The sequence below is a fragment of the Crocuta crocuta genome, unplaced genomic scaffold (assembly GCF_008692635.1).
Source record: "Crocuta crocuta isolate KB4526 unplaced genomic scaffold, BGI_CrCroc_1.0 scaffold53, whole genome shotgun sequence".
Lineage (NCBI taxonomy): Eukaryota > Metazoa > Chordata > Mammalia > Carnivora > Hyaenidae > Crocuta > Crocuta crocuta.
The window spans coordinates 988,842-1,003,075 of NW_027529432.1; the positions used below are offsets into that span (position 1 = coordinate 988,842).

Sequence of the window (14,234 nt, forward strand, 5' to 3'; positions counted from 1 at the left end):
CGCCCCCCCACAATAAATAAGCATTAAAACAAAAATTAAAAGGACACCATCTGTACCTGAGACTGATCTTCCCTCTGGATAGAATACAATAATTCTAGTCTGATTCTTAGATCCAGGAGGGATCCACTGTATCTCCTGACAATCAAAAAGACCTGTGGTTGCTTTTTTTTTTCCTTCTCAAATTGTCAAACTGTGATAGTGAATTTGTAGAAGCTGTGTGTACTGAAATGTGCAGCTTACAGATGAGAGCAATCAGTACTTCATGAGTTGTTTTCTATGGATTACTTTGAATAGCTCTACCAAAAAACCAAAGGGAAAAACTTCCCCAGACTTTTCAGTCTTCTTTATGCTTTACATTTACAATGGAAAAAGTAGACTGAAAAGTATTTGTCATGATTTTTTTTGTCATTTGCAATTTGTAGCATGATACAGCTTTTGTTTCACTGTTAGCAATTTTATGCATGTTTTATAGGATAAATGTTGGTCATTGTTCTGTTACATATTTGTGTGTGTGTGTGTGTGTGTGTGTATATGTGTAACTTGAAAAATGAAAAGCATGCTGCTTGGCCTGACTAGTTAATGTGTAATTGTGCCTGGTAAACAAACTTTTTTCTTTCAAATTCTGACCATAGAGGGATTGAGCTCTCTTTGCTCTGATGAGCCACCTTCAGAAATTAGGACTTCCTCCTTTTTTTCATCTTCTGAAATGCATAACAATGACCTTACAATACTACATGGAGAAAAAAGCAAAGTGTCAGGAGGCCAGCCTATTTTAGCCAAAGAAGGAAAAGACTCCTTGGCTCTTCTAGATGTGAAAAAGATGGAAAGGCCTCAAGAGACCAGTAAAGACCTAGCAAACTCCCTAGTTTCTGTGGCAGAAGGAGTTCAGTGTAACCGTCCTTTCGTTCCGGCCAATTTCCCAGATCGTCCTGCTTTTCTCTCAAAGGAAATCGGTCTACTGGAACAGCAAATAAATAAAGATCAAGAGTCCAAGGACCCAAATGAGGTACCAAGTACAGATGGTAAAACTGGCTTGAATGCTGATAACAAGTTCACTTTGCTAACAGCTCAGAAATCACTGACCCAGCAGTCTAAGGCAGAAGGCATTTGTAAATATTCCTTGTCCCCATCTGAAGTTTCAGGAGGTGGTATTATTGAAAAGGACTCCCCTGAGTCACCATTTGAAGTAATTATTGACAAAGAAGCATTTGACAAAGAATTTAAAGATGTGTATAAGGAGAGCACAAATGATTTTGGTACCTGGGCAGTGAACACTGATAAAGAAACATCTGCAGACATTTTAGAGTCTAATGACAAAGTATTTCCACTGAGAAGTAAAGAGGCAGGGCGTTACCCAACCTCTGCATTGCTTACTAGACAGTTCTCACACACAACTGCAGCATTGGAAGAAGTGTCTAGATGTGTGAATGACATGCATAACTTTACTAATGAAATACTGACTTGGGATTTGGTTCCCCAAGCAAAAGAAGAGAGCAGTAAGTCTGACTACATCACAAAAACCACAGGACTTGACATGAGTGAATATAATTCAGAAATCCCGGTTGTAAATCTTAAAACTAACACTCACCAGAAAATTCCTGTACGGTCTATTAATGGGAGCACCTCCATCACTAAATCAGTGGGTGGTTGGGGACAGCAATCCCTCCCACAGGAAACTGCTAACATTGACAAACCTATACCAGATTGTCTTGATTCCATGAAGGAAGAAGTCAGTAGTAAAGGTGTGGGAGACCGTGCGCAGAAACAAGATAACATGGCCTCAGAGTTGCCTGGATCTCCGTCCGAGAAAGGTGTTTCTCTGGGTTCTGGAGTGGCTGCTGTGAAAGTGGTTTTACCTGATGGCCACCTGAAAGGTGAAATGAACTGGCAGAGCTCTGTGCTAGGAGAAGTGACAGAGGCTGATAGTTCTGGCGAGTCTGATGACACAGTAATAGAGGACATCACAACTAGTATTTCATTTGAAGGTAACAAAATTCAGGCTGAAAAACCTGTTTCCCTTCCAAGTGCTATTGTAAAAAGAAATGAAAGAGAAATCAAAGAGAGATTCAATTCCAATAGGGAAAACAAAACCTATGAAAACTTTGAAGGGCCAGTCAGTGACCCTGAGGCAGCACAGGTTCAGCCTAATATTCCTGAAAGGAGTACGGTGGGTGAGGCAGCATGTTCACAAGTACCTGATCTGAAAGTCGTGTCAGAAGACGTGAAGCGCTCAGGTAGTAGGAGTGAAGCTGCTCCTGAAAACCGCATTGCAGCTGAGAACCCAATGCCTCCTTCACGTGTATCTCCAAGTGTTTTTGAGACAAAATCCTCATTAAATGGGACGACCTCTGTCTATTTGGAGTCATTACATGAAAAAAGTGTTAAAGATGTAGATGATTCCTCCCCAGAGGACCTGATAGCGGCCTTTACAGAAACCAGAGAGAAAGGAATCCTAGATAAAGGTGAAGGAAATGCCTTTGAGGCAACATCAGAGAAGGATAGGGACTTTAAAATGAGTCTTGCTGTGGAAGCCTTGCATGAAAGGGAGTCAGGTGGTTCTGAAATTAAAGATCAAAGAAGCAAACACGTGGAACAAAACAAAGAAATAAATGGAAGTGAGACTCTGGGTGTTTTCCCTGCCCAAGGTACTCCAGTAGCATCTCTAGACTTAGAGCAGGAAGAGCTCACAATCAAAGCCCTTAAAGAATTGAGTGAAAGGAGGGCTGAGAAGTCAGCTTCTGTACAAGGTGATGTAGAATCTCCTCCTGAAGAAACACTCGAGCACACTCCAGAATCCCCTTGGCTTCAGAGAGCCTATGATGTCCTAGAACACACAGAAGTTAACACTGGATCTGATCTTGGGATTTCCAAGAAGCCCACAATTGTCAAAGAAACTACTAGGGTAGATACTATTCCGAGCCTTAGTAAGACTGAAGTGGTAAACAAGCAAGTCCTAGCAAGACTTCTGACGGACTCCTCAGGTAATCATTTACATTAGAAATACTGCATGTGATTACTTCTGCTGTGATTGATTACTTTAAATAAAGTGCCATTTTTCTAAGTCTGATTTTATATCATCAAAATTATGGCAAGAGTAAAAACACATTGTATAAGGGGGAAAGGTAGATTTTTTCATGGTTGCTTGATTTGGTTTTCTTCTACAAATATTTACCAAATCAGTAAGACTACTTGTTAAAATTAATATTCTCCTTAAAACATTTTTTTATGCTCCAGTTTTTTTCAGGGTTCTCCTTTCCTTATAGATTGGCCCTAGGGCGGTGCTGCATTTAAGAATATCATTAAGCATTTATTTATTTACAAAGCTTATTTTTATTTTTTTAGTAATTAATTTTTTTTTTTTTTTTTTTTTTTTTTTTTTTTAGAGAACAAGCACAAGCAAGGGAGACGGGTAGAGGGAGAGAGAGAATCCCAAGCAGGCTCCACACTCAGCACAGAGCCTGATGCAGGGCTTGATCCCATATTCTGGGATCACGACCTGAGCCAGAATCAAGAGTCAGATGCTCAACCGACTGAGCCACTCAGGCAGCCCCAAAGCTTATTTTTAAATCTCCATAAGAGTTGCACTGCTTCGCACTTGGGTTTTTTGCTGTGGGCCTTGTGAAACCTATTTAGCAATCAAAGATAAAGGAATTCCTGCTGGGAATGACAGCAGATGAAACTTTTAATTAATTTGATCTTATCCTACAGAGATTTTATGCTCTGAAAGTAGGTAACCAGTATTATATTGTAGTACTGTTTTGTGAGTGTTGCTTAAGAGAAGTCATGCATTCTTCTGCTTTGGACCTTATTTAATATTGTTCAGGCCAATATTTATTATGTGTTACTAGATGCCCTTCCCATTGTCTTCTGTTTATTTGAATGATTACTTTCTCACAATCAGCTTTTATTTAAATTATTTCAAATGCTATCTGTTCTGGGGTCTTGGAAGGTGTAAGGAAAAAGAATATTTAAAACCTTCCAAAAGGTACCCCCAACCTCTCATCTAAGTTCTGTACTTACTATGTGGTTACTCATAGGTGCTATATAAGGATTTCTGGTTGTCCAAACTTCTTTGACAATAGGTCCCTTTTTTCAAATGAAATCATATATGAAGTTACAGTATTTAAAATAAAAATGAGATTCATTTTTGTTAGGATAGACTTATAAATGTGATTATACGTACCATTTTCCTTCTCCCCCCCCCTTGGTNGACAGGAGGCCCAGCCCTTAGCAGCCACTTTCCTATCCTGGTGACAGCCAGAACCCTACTCCTCTCTTCCTGCTGGGGTGCCTCTTGCGACGAGTGAAACCACATGCCTCTCAGATCTTGTCCTGCACTGATTTGATGTGCTTGGTGGGGTGCTCATGCCAGCAGTGCCTTGACTTGCTCACGTTCTTGGCCACCTTGGGGCCCTTATTGAGGCCCATGACCATGGGGTCTGCAGAGCCGTGACTGCTGCTCTTCAGTGGCTGCTGACATGGAAGGGCACCATTTATTTCCTTTTTGTATTTCCTTTCTGAAGACCACAGGTGGATTACTTAGTCTTTCTAAATTTTAATCTTTAATATAGAGATAATTGTGCTTACCTTATATTAATACTGTAGGGATTAAATGTGGAAATGCGGGTAATGCAGTGCCTAGCATATAATAAATATTCACTTAACACATAGTACAGGACCTGATGTATAGTAGGTACTGGGTAAGTTAATTGTTAGTGAATGAATTCTTCGGTATCCGTGAAAACATTGAGACTCTTTCACAAACTAAACAATTTGAAGTGGCAGCTAAGGATAGCTGTTACCTTTAGTGATTGAAGATTGCTGAGCCTTAATTAGTGAATTCTCATTGCTGCTTTACAGCATCTAGAAGTGTGGCTTTAAACAATTAAGTGATATCACCTTTTGGGGCCTTAGTTTCCTTATCTAAAAAGTGACGATGTTGAAGGAGATTATCTTCAATATCGTTTTAGACTGTAGGGGCTTCTGGATGGCTCCATCATGGGTTGAGCATCTGACTCTTGACTTCAGCTCAGGTCATGATCCCAGGGTCATGGGATTGAGCCCCACATTCAGTGCAGAGCCTACTTGAGATTCTCTTTCTCTAAAATATAAAAATAATATTCTCTGACTCTAGATTTCTTCATGAGTTGTAATTCTTACAGATTCTTTTGTGTAATGAGGCATATGGAAATTAGGCTACAAGAATTTTGGTGTCTAATTTTGGCAGATTCCTGCTTTAGCATGACCTTAGCTCACCTAACTGGTTCAGCATCTTCCTTTGTTAATATGGCTATAATTATTTTGCCATGCTTTATAGTGTCGTAGTAAATAATGAACTGTGTAAATACTAATTAGTAATTCTTAACTGAGTTATTTAATCTATTGTGAGAGGTGAGAAGGGCTATGGAAGTTTAGGATATTTGTCACTGGCTAAATTCTATTAATAGATATATTTAGATGCTGATTAAAGACCAATATAATTAGATCAAGAAGCTAAAAGGTCTTCTTTTGTAGGCTTCAAAACAGAAGACCTTTTTATTTACTTTTTAAAAATTTGTGTATTTATTGGGGGCGGGGGCAAGAATCCGAAGCATGCTCTGTGATGTCAGAGTGATGGGGCTTGATCCCATGACCCTGGCTGAAATCAAGAGTCAGATGTTCAACCAACTGAGCCACTCCTACACCCCCAGAAAATCTTTTTAAATTGTCTTACTTTGGGGTGCCTGGGTGGCTTAGTCGGTTAAGCGACCGACTTTCGCTTAGGTCATGATCTCGTGGTTCGTGGGTTTGAGCCCCGCGTCGGGCTCTGTGCTGACTGCCAGCTCAGAGCCTGGAGCCTGTTTCATTCTGTGATTCCCTCTCTCTCTGACCCTCCCCTGCTCACTCTGTCTGTCTCTCTCTCTCTCTTCTAAAAATAAATAAAACACTAAAAAAAAAAAATTTTTTTAAATAAATAAATAAAAAATAAATTGTCTTACTTTATGAATAAATCTTTAAAATATAACTACTTCAGCAAAATACATCAGCCTCTAGTTCTAAGTAGTACATCTGAATAGCCTTCCTTTTAAAGTAAAATCAGCTCGGGGTGCCTGGGTAGCTCAGTCACTTGAGCGTCCAACTCTTGATTTCAGCTCAGATCATGATCTCAGGGTCATGAGATCGAGCCCCGCATCGGGCTTATTATGGAGCCTGCTTATGATACTCATTCTCTCTCTCAATCTCTCTCTCTCTCTCTCTCTGCCCTTCTTTCTTTCTCATGCTCTCTCTCTGAAATAAAAGATAAAGTAAACCAGTTCTGTAATTACGTTCTGCCCAAAATTGTGGGGGGAAATAGGTAAAAAAAAAAAAGAGAAAAGTATTAATGGTATTTCATTTTTCTTTTGTTATTTTATGGTATATTGTGTACAAGCTCCTAATGAAGGCTAAGTTTCATTCCTTTTTTGATGATATTATAGTTTAATAATTGTGGTATGATCTATGGTATAACTAATTGGGGAAAATTTAGATCCCTGCTCATACACCTAATTGAGTGAAGACAGCTTTTTGGATTTTAGTATCCAGATTGGCAAGAATGCAAGGAAATAGGCAGGTAGATATTTTGGTTCTGATGTGTGTAAGTTGTTACAACATTTTTGGAAGACATTATGGCAGTATGTAACAAAGACCTAGCAATTATGTCTAGGAATTTATTCTAAGGGGAAAAGTTTTTATGTGCAAAAACAAATACACAGATGTTTTTTGTAGTACTGTTCGCAATATTGGCAGCTATCTCAATGTCTTAACAATTAGAGATTGGTAGAATATGTTATGACATATCCGTGCGATCAAGTATGCAGCCATTGAAGTCGTTATAGGTGGTTTTTTTTTAAGAAATGGAAAAATACAGGAAAGTACAAAAAGACATACTCACATTTCTATATGTAGAATTAGCTTTTGTTAATAAACATTAACGTTAATGGTCATAATTGCCTCCAAACTAGAGAACCCTTTGATTATCACCTGTCCTACTTACTCCCTTCTTCCCTTTTCTGGAAGCAACCACCATCATGGACCTGATAGATGCTTCCAGTTTATTTTAAATGTATGTGTACGTAGTATTCTTTTGTGGTTTTTAAACTTTATTACTATTGCCATCTTCGATATCCAATTTGTTTCATTCAACATTAGGGTTTTTTTTAACTACTTCTACATTGAAATATATATAATTTCAATGAAATGAAATGAATAATCATTTTAACAGCTGTGTAGTAATCCTTTTTATCTATGTTATTTCCCTTTTGAATAGTATTTGGGTTATTTTCCATTTTTTACTCTTACAGTGCTGAAGTTACCATCTTTGTACTTGTCTGGTTTTACACATATACAAATATTTCTCTAGGGTCAGAGTGCCACTGCTCTTTAACTTCTAAGTATGTACATTATTTTTCTAGTTCTTGTCAATTTGCTATCAGAGCTGGAGTTTCAGCTGGTATGTGAATATGTTTATCATTTGCTTCTTTTTTTTTAAAGATTTTATTTATTTTGTTTTTACGTAATCTCTACCCCCAATGTGGCGCTTGAATTTACAACCCTGAGTTCAAGAGTCATGTGTTCTGTCTGAGCCAGCCAGTTGCCTCAAATGTTCATAATTTAGTAATAAAAAGTGTATTATTGAATGCCTTTGCAGAGTTTTTGTTACATGATGGAATGATTACAGTAGAAAAATACAAGTTAGAAAACAAGGTACTCAGAATAATGATTAAAAGTGAATCTATATTGGGCACCTGGCTGGCTCAGTCAGAAAAGCATTCAACTCTTGATCTCCGGAGGATCATGAGTTCAAGTTCCATGTTGGGTGTAGAGATTACTTAAATCAACAAAATTTTAAAAAGATGGAAAAAAATTAATCTGTATACCCACACACATAACACTGAAGTAAATTTTTAAAAAATAACATCACAATGGTTTTTCTTGCAGTATGGCCAAGTAGGCTTTTACTGGAACTGATATTTCTGCATATAACTGTATATTCTGGACAAAATTGGAAGAAAACAAAAAGATCTGAAGTCACTGGAAAAATGAACAAAAGCAGGCAGATTCTGAAAAGAGGCTGACACTTCTAAGAAGAGAGAACATGAAATTTGTTCTCCATGTTTAGTCTTTTAGTCAGATGACAGACTGAAGTTGGCACCTGGCAGATTGGCTAAAACTTTCATAGAAAACTTATAAGAGGACAGAATTTGGGTCAGCCACAGCTATTCAACCAAGAGAAGGAAGAATCCTGGAGAGGAAAGATCCAGAGAGTGAGAGCCTGGAATTCTGTGTATATACTCTCTGTATACATCTCTGTTTAATCTTTGACTATACATGTGCATGGAAGACAGATAAGTGAACTAAGATTGGAGATGTTGCCCAAGAGACCAGAGTTTGTAATTTGATCCATCCAAATTTAGCTGCATACTGAAACAAATACCAGTACTCTCCAGAGGAATATAACAGAGTCCAGAGGCTGTACATCATAATATTCACAGTGTCCAAGATATCATGAAAAGCTACTCATTTGAAAAGCCTAGAATATATGACCTGGTCTGAAGAAAAAAGACAACAGAAATTAGCTTCATTTGTTAGAATTTGGAAACTGGGATTTGAAGACCGCTATTATTATTAAAATAAAGGAAAATACAGGAGCCAAGTGGAAATTCTAGAACTGTAAAATACAGCCACAGAAATCAAAATTCACTGAGTAACCTTAACAACAAAATGGAGATCAGAAAGGGAAGAGTCAATGAAGTTGATGACAGATGAACATAAAGTTATCCAAACTGAAGAACAGAAAGAAAAATATATTACTGAGCTTCAGACACCTTTGGGAAATTATTATAATATCCAACTCATATAATTGGCAGTTCCAGAAGGAAAGGAAAATGAGAGACAGAGTAAGAACATATTTGAAGATAAAATAGCAAAAGATTTCTCAAGTTTTAGAGAAAAAAACAATTTACTGATTAAAGAAGCTTTAGTGGCACCTATTAGGATAAGAAAAAAAACATACCTTGGTACATGTGTCAAGGGTCCCCAAGACCACCTTCAGGCTCAGTGATTTGCTAGAATGGCTCACAGGATTGAGAAGCTGTTCTACTTACAGTTAAGAGTTTATTGCAGCAAAAGGACATAGATTAAAATTGGCAGAGGGGGAAGGCACGTGGGATAAAGTCCAGGAGAAACCAGGTGCAAGCTTCCTGGTGGCCAGTGGAGTCACACAGGGATGCCCTTGATTTTCCCATCAGTAATGTGACAGCATGTGTAGTGTTGACAACAAGGGAAGCTCACGCAGTGCTTGCTGTCCAGAATGCCATACAGTCCCCACATGACTGACCCTAGCTACTCAGACCCCCAGAGAAGAAACAGACATTTGCCATAAATCATATTGTTAGGATAAACTTAACCTGGTCACACTGGTACAGCATGGCTCAAGTCCTCAGGCATGCAAAAACACACCAGCCAAAATAGTCTGAGGGCTCAGAGTTTGTCTCCTAGGAGCCAGCCAAGGGCCAGTCCTGAAGACTGACCTTTCTTTGGCATATGCAGGGTTTGAGCATTTGAAGCCTACTTAGTTAACACTTCTTACACAGTATTACAGTCAAATTGCTAAAGCCAAAGATGAGAAATCTTAAAAGTAGCTGTAGAGCAATGAATGACGTATAAAAGGGAATGACAGTTATAATTAGAGCTACTTCTTACCAGAAACCACTAATGCCAGAAGACAGTAAAATAATATCTTCCAAGGTGTCAAACATTGACCCAGATTTCTCTGCTTGGCAAAAAGATCCTGTAAGAATGAAGGCAAAATAAAGGCTGAATTATTAGATAAAAGAAAACAAAGAATTTGTCACTAGAAGATCTGCACTATAAGAAACTCTAAAGGAAATCCTTCAGATTAAAGGGAGTTGAGGGGCGCCTGGGTGACTCAGTCGATTAAGCATCTGACTTCAGCTCAGGTCATGATCTTGCAGTTTGTGGGTTCAAGCCCCGCATCGGGCTCTGTGCTGACAGCTTAGAGCCTGGAGCCTGCTTCAGATTCTGTGTCTCCCTCTTTCTCTGCCCCTCCCCTGCTCATGCTCTGTCTCTTTCTCTCTCAAAATAAATAAACATTTAAAAAAATTTTTTTAAATAAAAAAAAATAAAGGGAGTTGATGCCAGATAGAAACTCAGACCTCCAGGAAAGAATAAAGAGCATTAAAAATGCTAATTCCTAAAAAAATATTAAAGATTTAATTTTTCAGGGTGCCTGACTGGCTCAGTCTATAAAGCATGCAACTCTTAACCGACTGAGACACCCAGGCACCCTTAGAGCATGCAACTTTTGATCTTAGGGGCATGAGTTCAAGCCCCACATTGGGTGTAGAGCTTACTTTTAAAAAGAAAAAATGTTTTTCCTCTAATTTAAAATATATAGGACTCTTCGGGGCGCCTGGGTGGCTTAGTCGGTTGAGCGTCCAACTTTTGCTTAGGTCGTGATCTCACAGTTCGTGGGTTCAAGCCCTGCGTCGGGCTCAGTGCTGACTGCCAGCTCGGAGCCTGGAGCCTGTTTCAGTCTGTGACTCCCTCTCTCTCTGACCCTCCCCTGCTCATGCTGTCTCTCTCTCTCTCTCTCTCTCCTAGAAATAAATAAAAAATAAAATAAAATATATAGGACTCTTCAAAGCAGAAATTATAATGTGTGTGGAGGTTGTAATATTTCATATAACAATTTATAACAAAAGAGTATGAACTCCTGTAGGAAGAATTTCTACATTTTTTGAAGTATACAGTATTTTAAGTAGATTAAAAAGTGAAAGATATGTATTATGTACTTTAAAACAACCACTAAGATAATAATACAAAGATATAGCTGAAAAGCCAATAGGTAAAATCTTCAAATAATCAAAGAGAAGGTTAAAAAAAAAAGAAAATGGGAACAAAAGACAGGAAATGGTGATAAAACAGGAGACTGAACACAACCCTATCAATATGTTTAGTGGACTACACACTACAATCAGTAGAATGGCAGATTACATAAAACTGCTATACCCATCTGTATGCTGACTATAAAAGCTGCACATTAAAAACTCAGATAGGTAAAAAGACAGATGGAAATGTATATACCAAAAAAATATATAAATGAATACCATGCAAAATTTAAGCATAAGACAACAAAGGGTTACCAGAAATGAAAAGTGACATGTTGTCATGATAAAAGGTATCAAGAAATCGTCAGAGTCCTAAATGTGTATGTGCCTAATAACAGCTTCAAAATATATAAAGCAAAAATTTCAGACTTGAGAGAAATAGGCAATTCTATAATCCTAATTGGAAGGGTTTTGGGTTTTTTTAAGTTTGTTTCTTTTGAGAGCTTACATGTGGGCAATGGAGGGGCAGAAAGAGGGGGAGAGACAATCTCAAGCAGGCACTGTGCTGTCAGCGTGGAGCCCGGTATTGGACCCAGTCTCATGAATCATGAGATCATGGCCTGGGCCAAAAATCAAGAATCACACAGTTATCTGACTGAGCCACCCAGGTACCCCTGGAAGATTTAATACCTCTTTCTCAGCAGTTGATAGACCAGCCTACACACACCTATGCACACACACAGACCTGAGCACTGTAATCAACCACTTTGACCTAGGTAATATTAATAGAACACTGTACCCCACAATGGCAGGATACACACTCTTTTTGCAAGTGGACAAGAAATAAATTTGCCAATGTAGACCATATGCTAGGCCATAAAAAAAAAACAACTAGTGAACTTAAAAGATTAAAATCATACAAAATACATTCTAAGACCATAATGAAATTAAATCTTAAATGAAAATAAGATACCTAAGAAAATTCCTAAGTATTTAAAAATTAAGCAAGACACATTTACATAATCCACAGCTCAGGAAGGAAATCACAAGAAAAAATTTTAAGACTATAAACAGAAGGATAGTGAAAATATAGTATATCAAACTTCTGGAGTGCAAAACAGAAAGAAACGTATAGCTCTTAATGCTGATATTAGAGAAGAAAAATATCTACATTCAGTGATTTAAGGTTTCAATTTAAAAAGCTAGAAAAGGAGGCACCAGCTGGTTGACTCAGTAGAGCATGCAGCTCTTGATCTAGGGGTTGTAAGTTTGAGCCCCATGTTGGGTATAGAGATTACTTAAAAATAAAATGTTTAGGGGGTGCCTGGGTGGCTTGGTCGGTTAAGCGTCCCACTTTCGCTTAGGTCGTGATCTCGCGGTTCATGGGTTGGAGCCCCGTGTCGGGCTCTGTGCTGACTGCCAGCTCAGAGCCTGGAGCCTATTTCGGAGTCTGTGTCTCCCTCTCTCTCTGACCCTCCCCTGTTCACGCTGTCTCTCTCTCTCCTAGAAATAAATAAAAATCTTTTAAAAATGTTTAAAAAAATAAAATATTTTTTTAAAAACTAGAAAAAGAAGAGCAAAGTAGGGGCGCCTAGGTGGCTCATTCAGTTAAACGTCCAACTTCAGCTTTGGTCGTGATCTCATGGTTCATGAGTTTGAGTCCGGCTCTGTGCTGAGGAGCCTGGAGCCTCCTTCAGATTCTGTGTCTCCCTCTCTCTCTGCCCCTCCCCTGTTCATGTGCTGTCTAAACATTAGAAATATTTTTTAAGTTAAAAAAATATTAAAAATAAGGGCAGAAATCAATGGAATTAAAAACAAAATTAACACAGCCAAAATTTAGTTCCTGGAAAAGATAAGCAAAATTGATTTTTTAACTGATCAAGAAGAGAACAGAACCAGATTACCAATCCCAAGCATGAAAAAGGGATTACCACTTCAGATCCTACAGATGTTAAAAGGATAATAGAATATTATGAACAGCTTTAGGCCAACAAATTTATCAACTTAGATGAAATGGACAAGCTCCTTGCAAAAAAAAACTTAAACTAACACAGTTTCTGTTAAATTCATTATCAAAAATCTCTCACACGAAAAAGTTGAGGTCCAGAGGTTTTACTGGGACTTTTTCAAGCATTTAAGGAAAAAGGAGGAGAAAACACTTTCCAACTCTTAGACAAGTATATAGTAGTACCAAAACTGGACAAAGACATTGCAAAGGAAATTATAGACTAATATCCCTCATGAACATAATAAAATGAGAAATCCTTTTAAAAAAATGAGAAATCCTTCACAAAATATTAGTAAATCAATCCAGCAATGTATCATGAGGTTAATACACCATGGCTAAGTACAGTTTGTTTCAGGAATACAAGCCTTTTTTAAGATTGGAGAATCAGTGTAACTTATAACATTGACGTAATAGGAAAATTGATTATTTCAGTTAATTACCGAAAAGGCATTTGAAAAACCTCAACATCCTTTTTCTGATCAAAATTTTCAGCAAACTAGGAATAGAGGGTAATCTCTTTAGGCTAATAAATGACATCTCTTGAAAACTACAGCTGACATCATACTTAATGCTAAAATACTGAACGCTTTCCCCTTGATTGAGATCGGTTATGAGGCCGGAATGCTCACTCTCACTGTTTGTATTCAACATCACACTGGAGATCCATCCTACCCATTGAATTATGACAAGAAATAGAAATAAAAAGAATGAAGACTGGAAAAGAGGTTGTTAAACTGTCTTAATTTACAGTTGACATGATTGTTTACATAGAGAATCCTAAGGAATTTACAAAACAACTATCAACTAATAAGTGGAATTTAGCAAGGTTACAGGATATTAGGCTAATGCACAAAACTCAGTTTAATTTGTTATATGCTGGCAGCAAATAATCAGAGAATGAAATTTTATCTTTTTCTTTTTCTCAGTTAAGACAGTGGAAGAGACTATTATATACGTGTTACATTCAGCCACAAGTGAAAATAGAATTAGTTTTGAAATATTTTGGCATTAAGTATGATGTCAGTCACAAGTCCAAGGCAAAGGATAAAAAGGACTGTTTTTATATAAGCAAGGCAGGTCTCTCAAAGGTGGTCGTATGATCAGATGGCAAAGGATGTTCTAGATCCATTGAAACAAGCTCTAGAAAGTAGGCATGCAGTCCAAAAAATTGTACCAGTGTCCCTGGCCTCTGGCTTTCCTTATTTCTGCCCCTGTAGCTTCCATGGGTGCATAAGCTAGTGGTTTACTTGGATCTCGGCCTCATCTTTCTTTTACACTTTAGCCTATGGCCTGTACATTCGATTCTTCCTAACTTGGCTTTCATGGTGCAGAGGTTTCCAAGACAATGGTGCTATGGC

General features: G+C 37.9%; 1 protein-coding gene across 2 annotated transcripts in view; it reads left to right on the top strand.

The window, feature by feature from the left end:
- Positions 1–14,234, top strand: part of RTN3 (reticulon 3) — a 59,824-nt gene that overhangs the window by 22,180 nt on the left and 23,410 nt on the right. Inside the window, exon 1 of one of the 2 annotated variants that reach the window (XM_077759691.1) lies at positions 806–2,981. The exons of the other annotated variant lie outside the window; for it this stretch is intronic. Coding sequence (XP_077615817.1) covers positions 821–2,981 — 2,161 coding nt within the window. The 5' untranslated portion in view covers positions 806–820. Of the gene's footprint in view, positions 1–805; positions 2,982–14,234 lie in introns of those variants that run through there. 2 annotated transcript variants of the gene reach the window in all.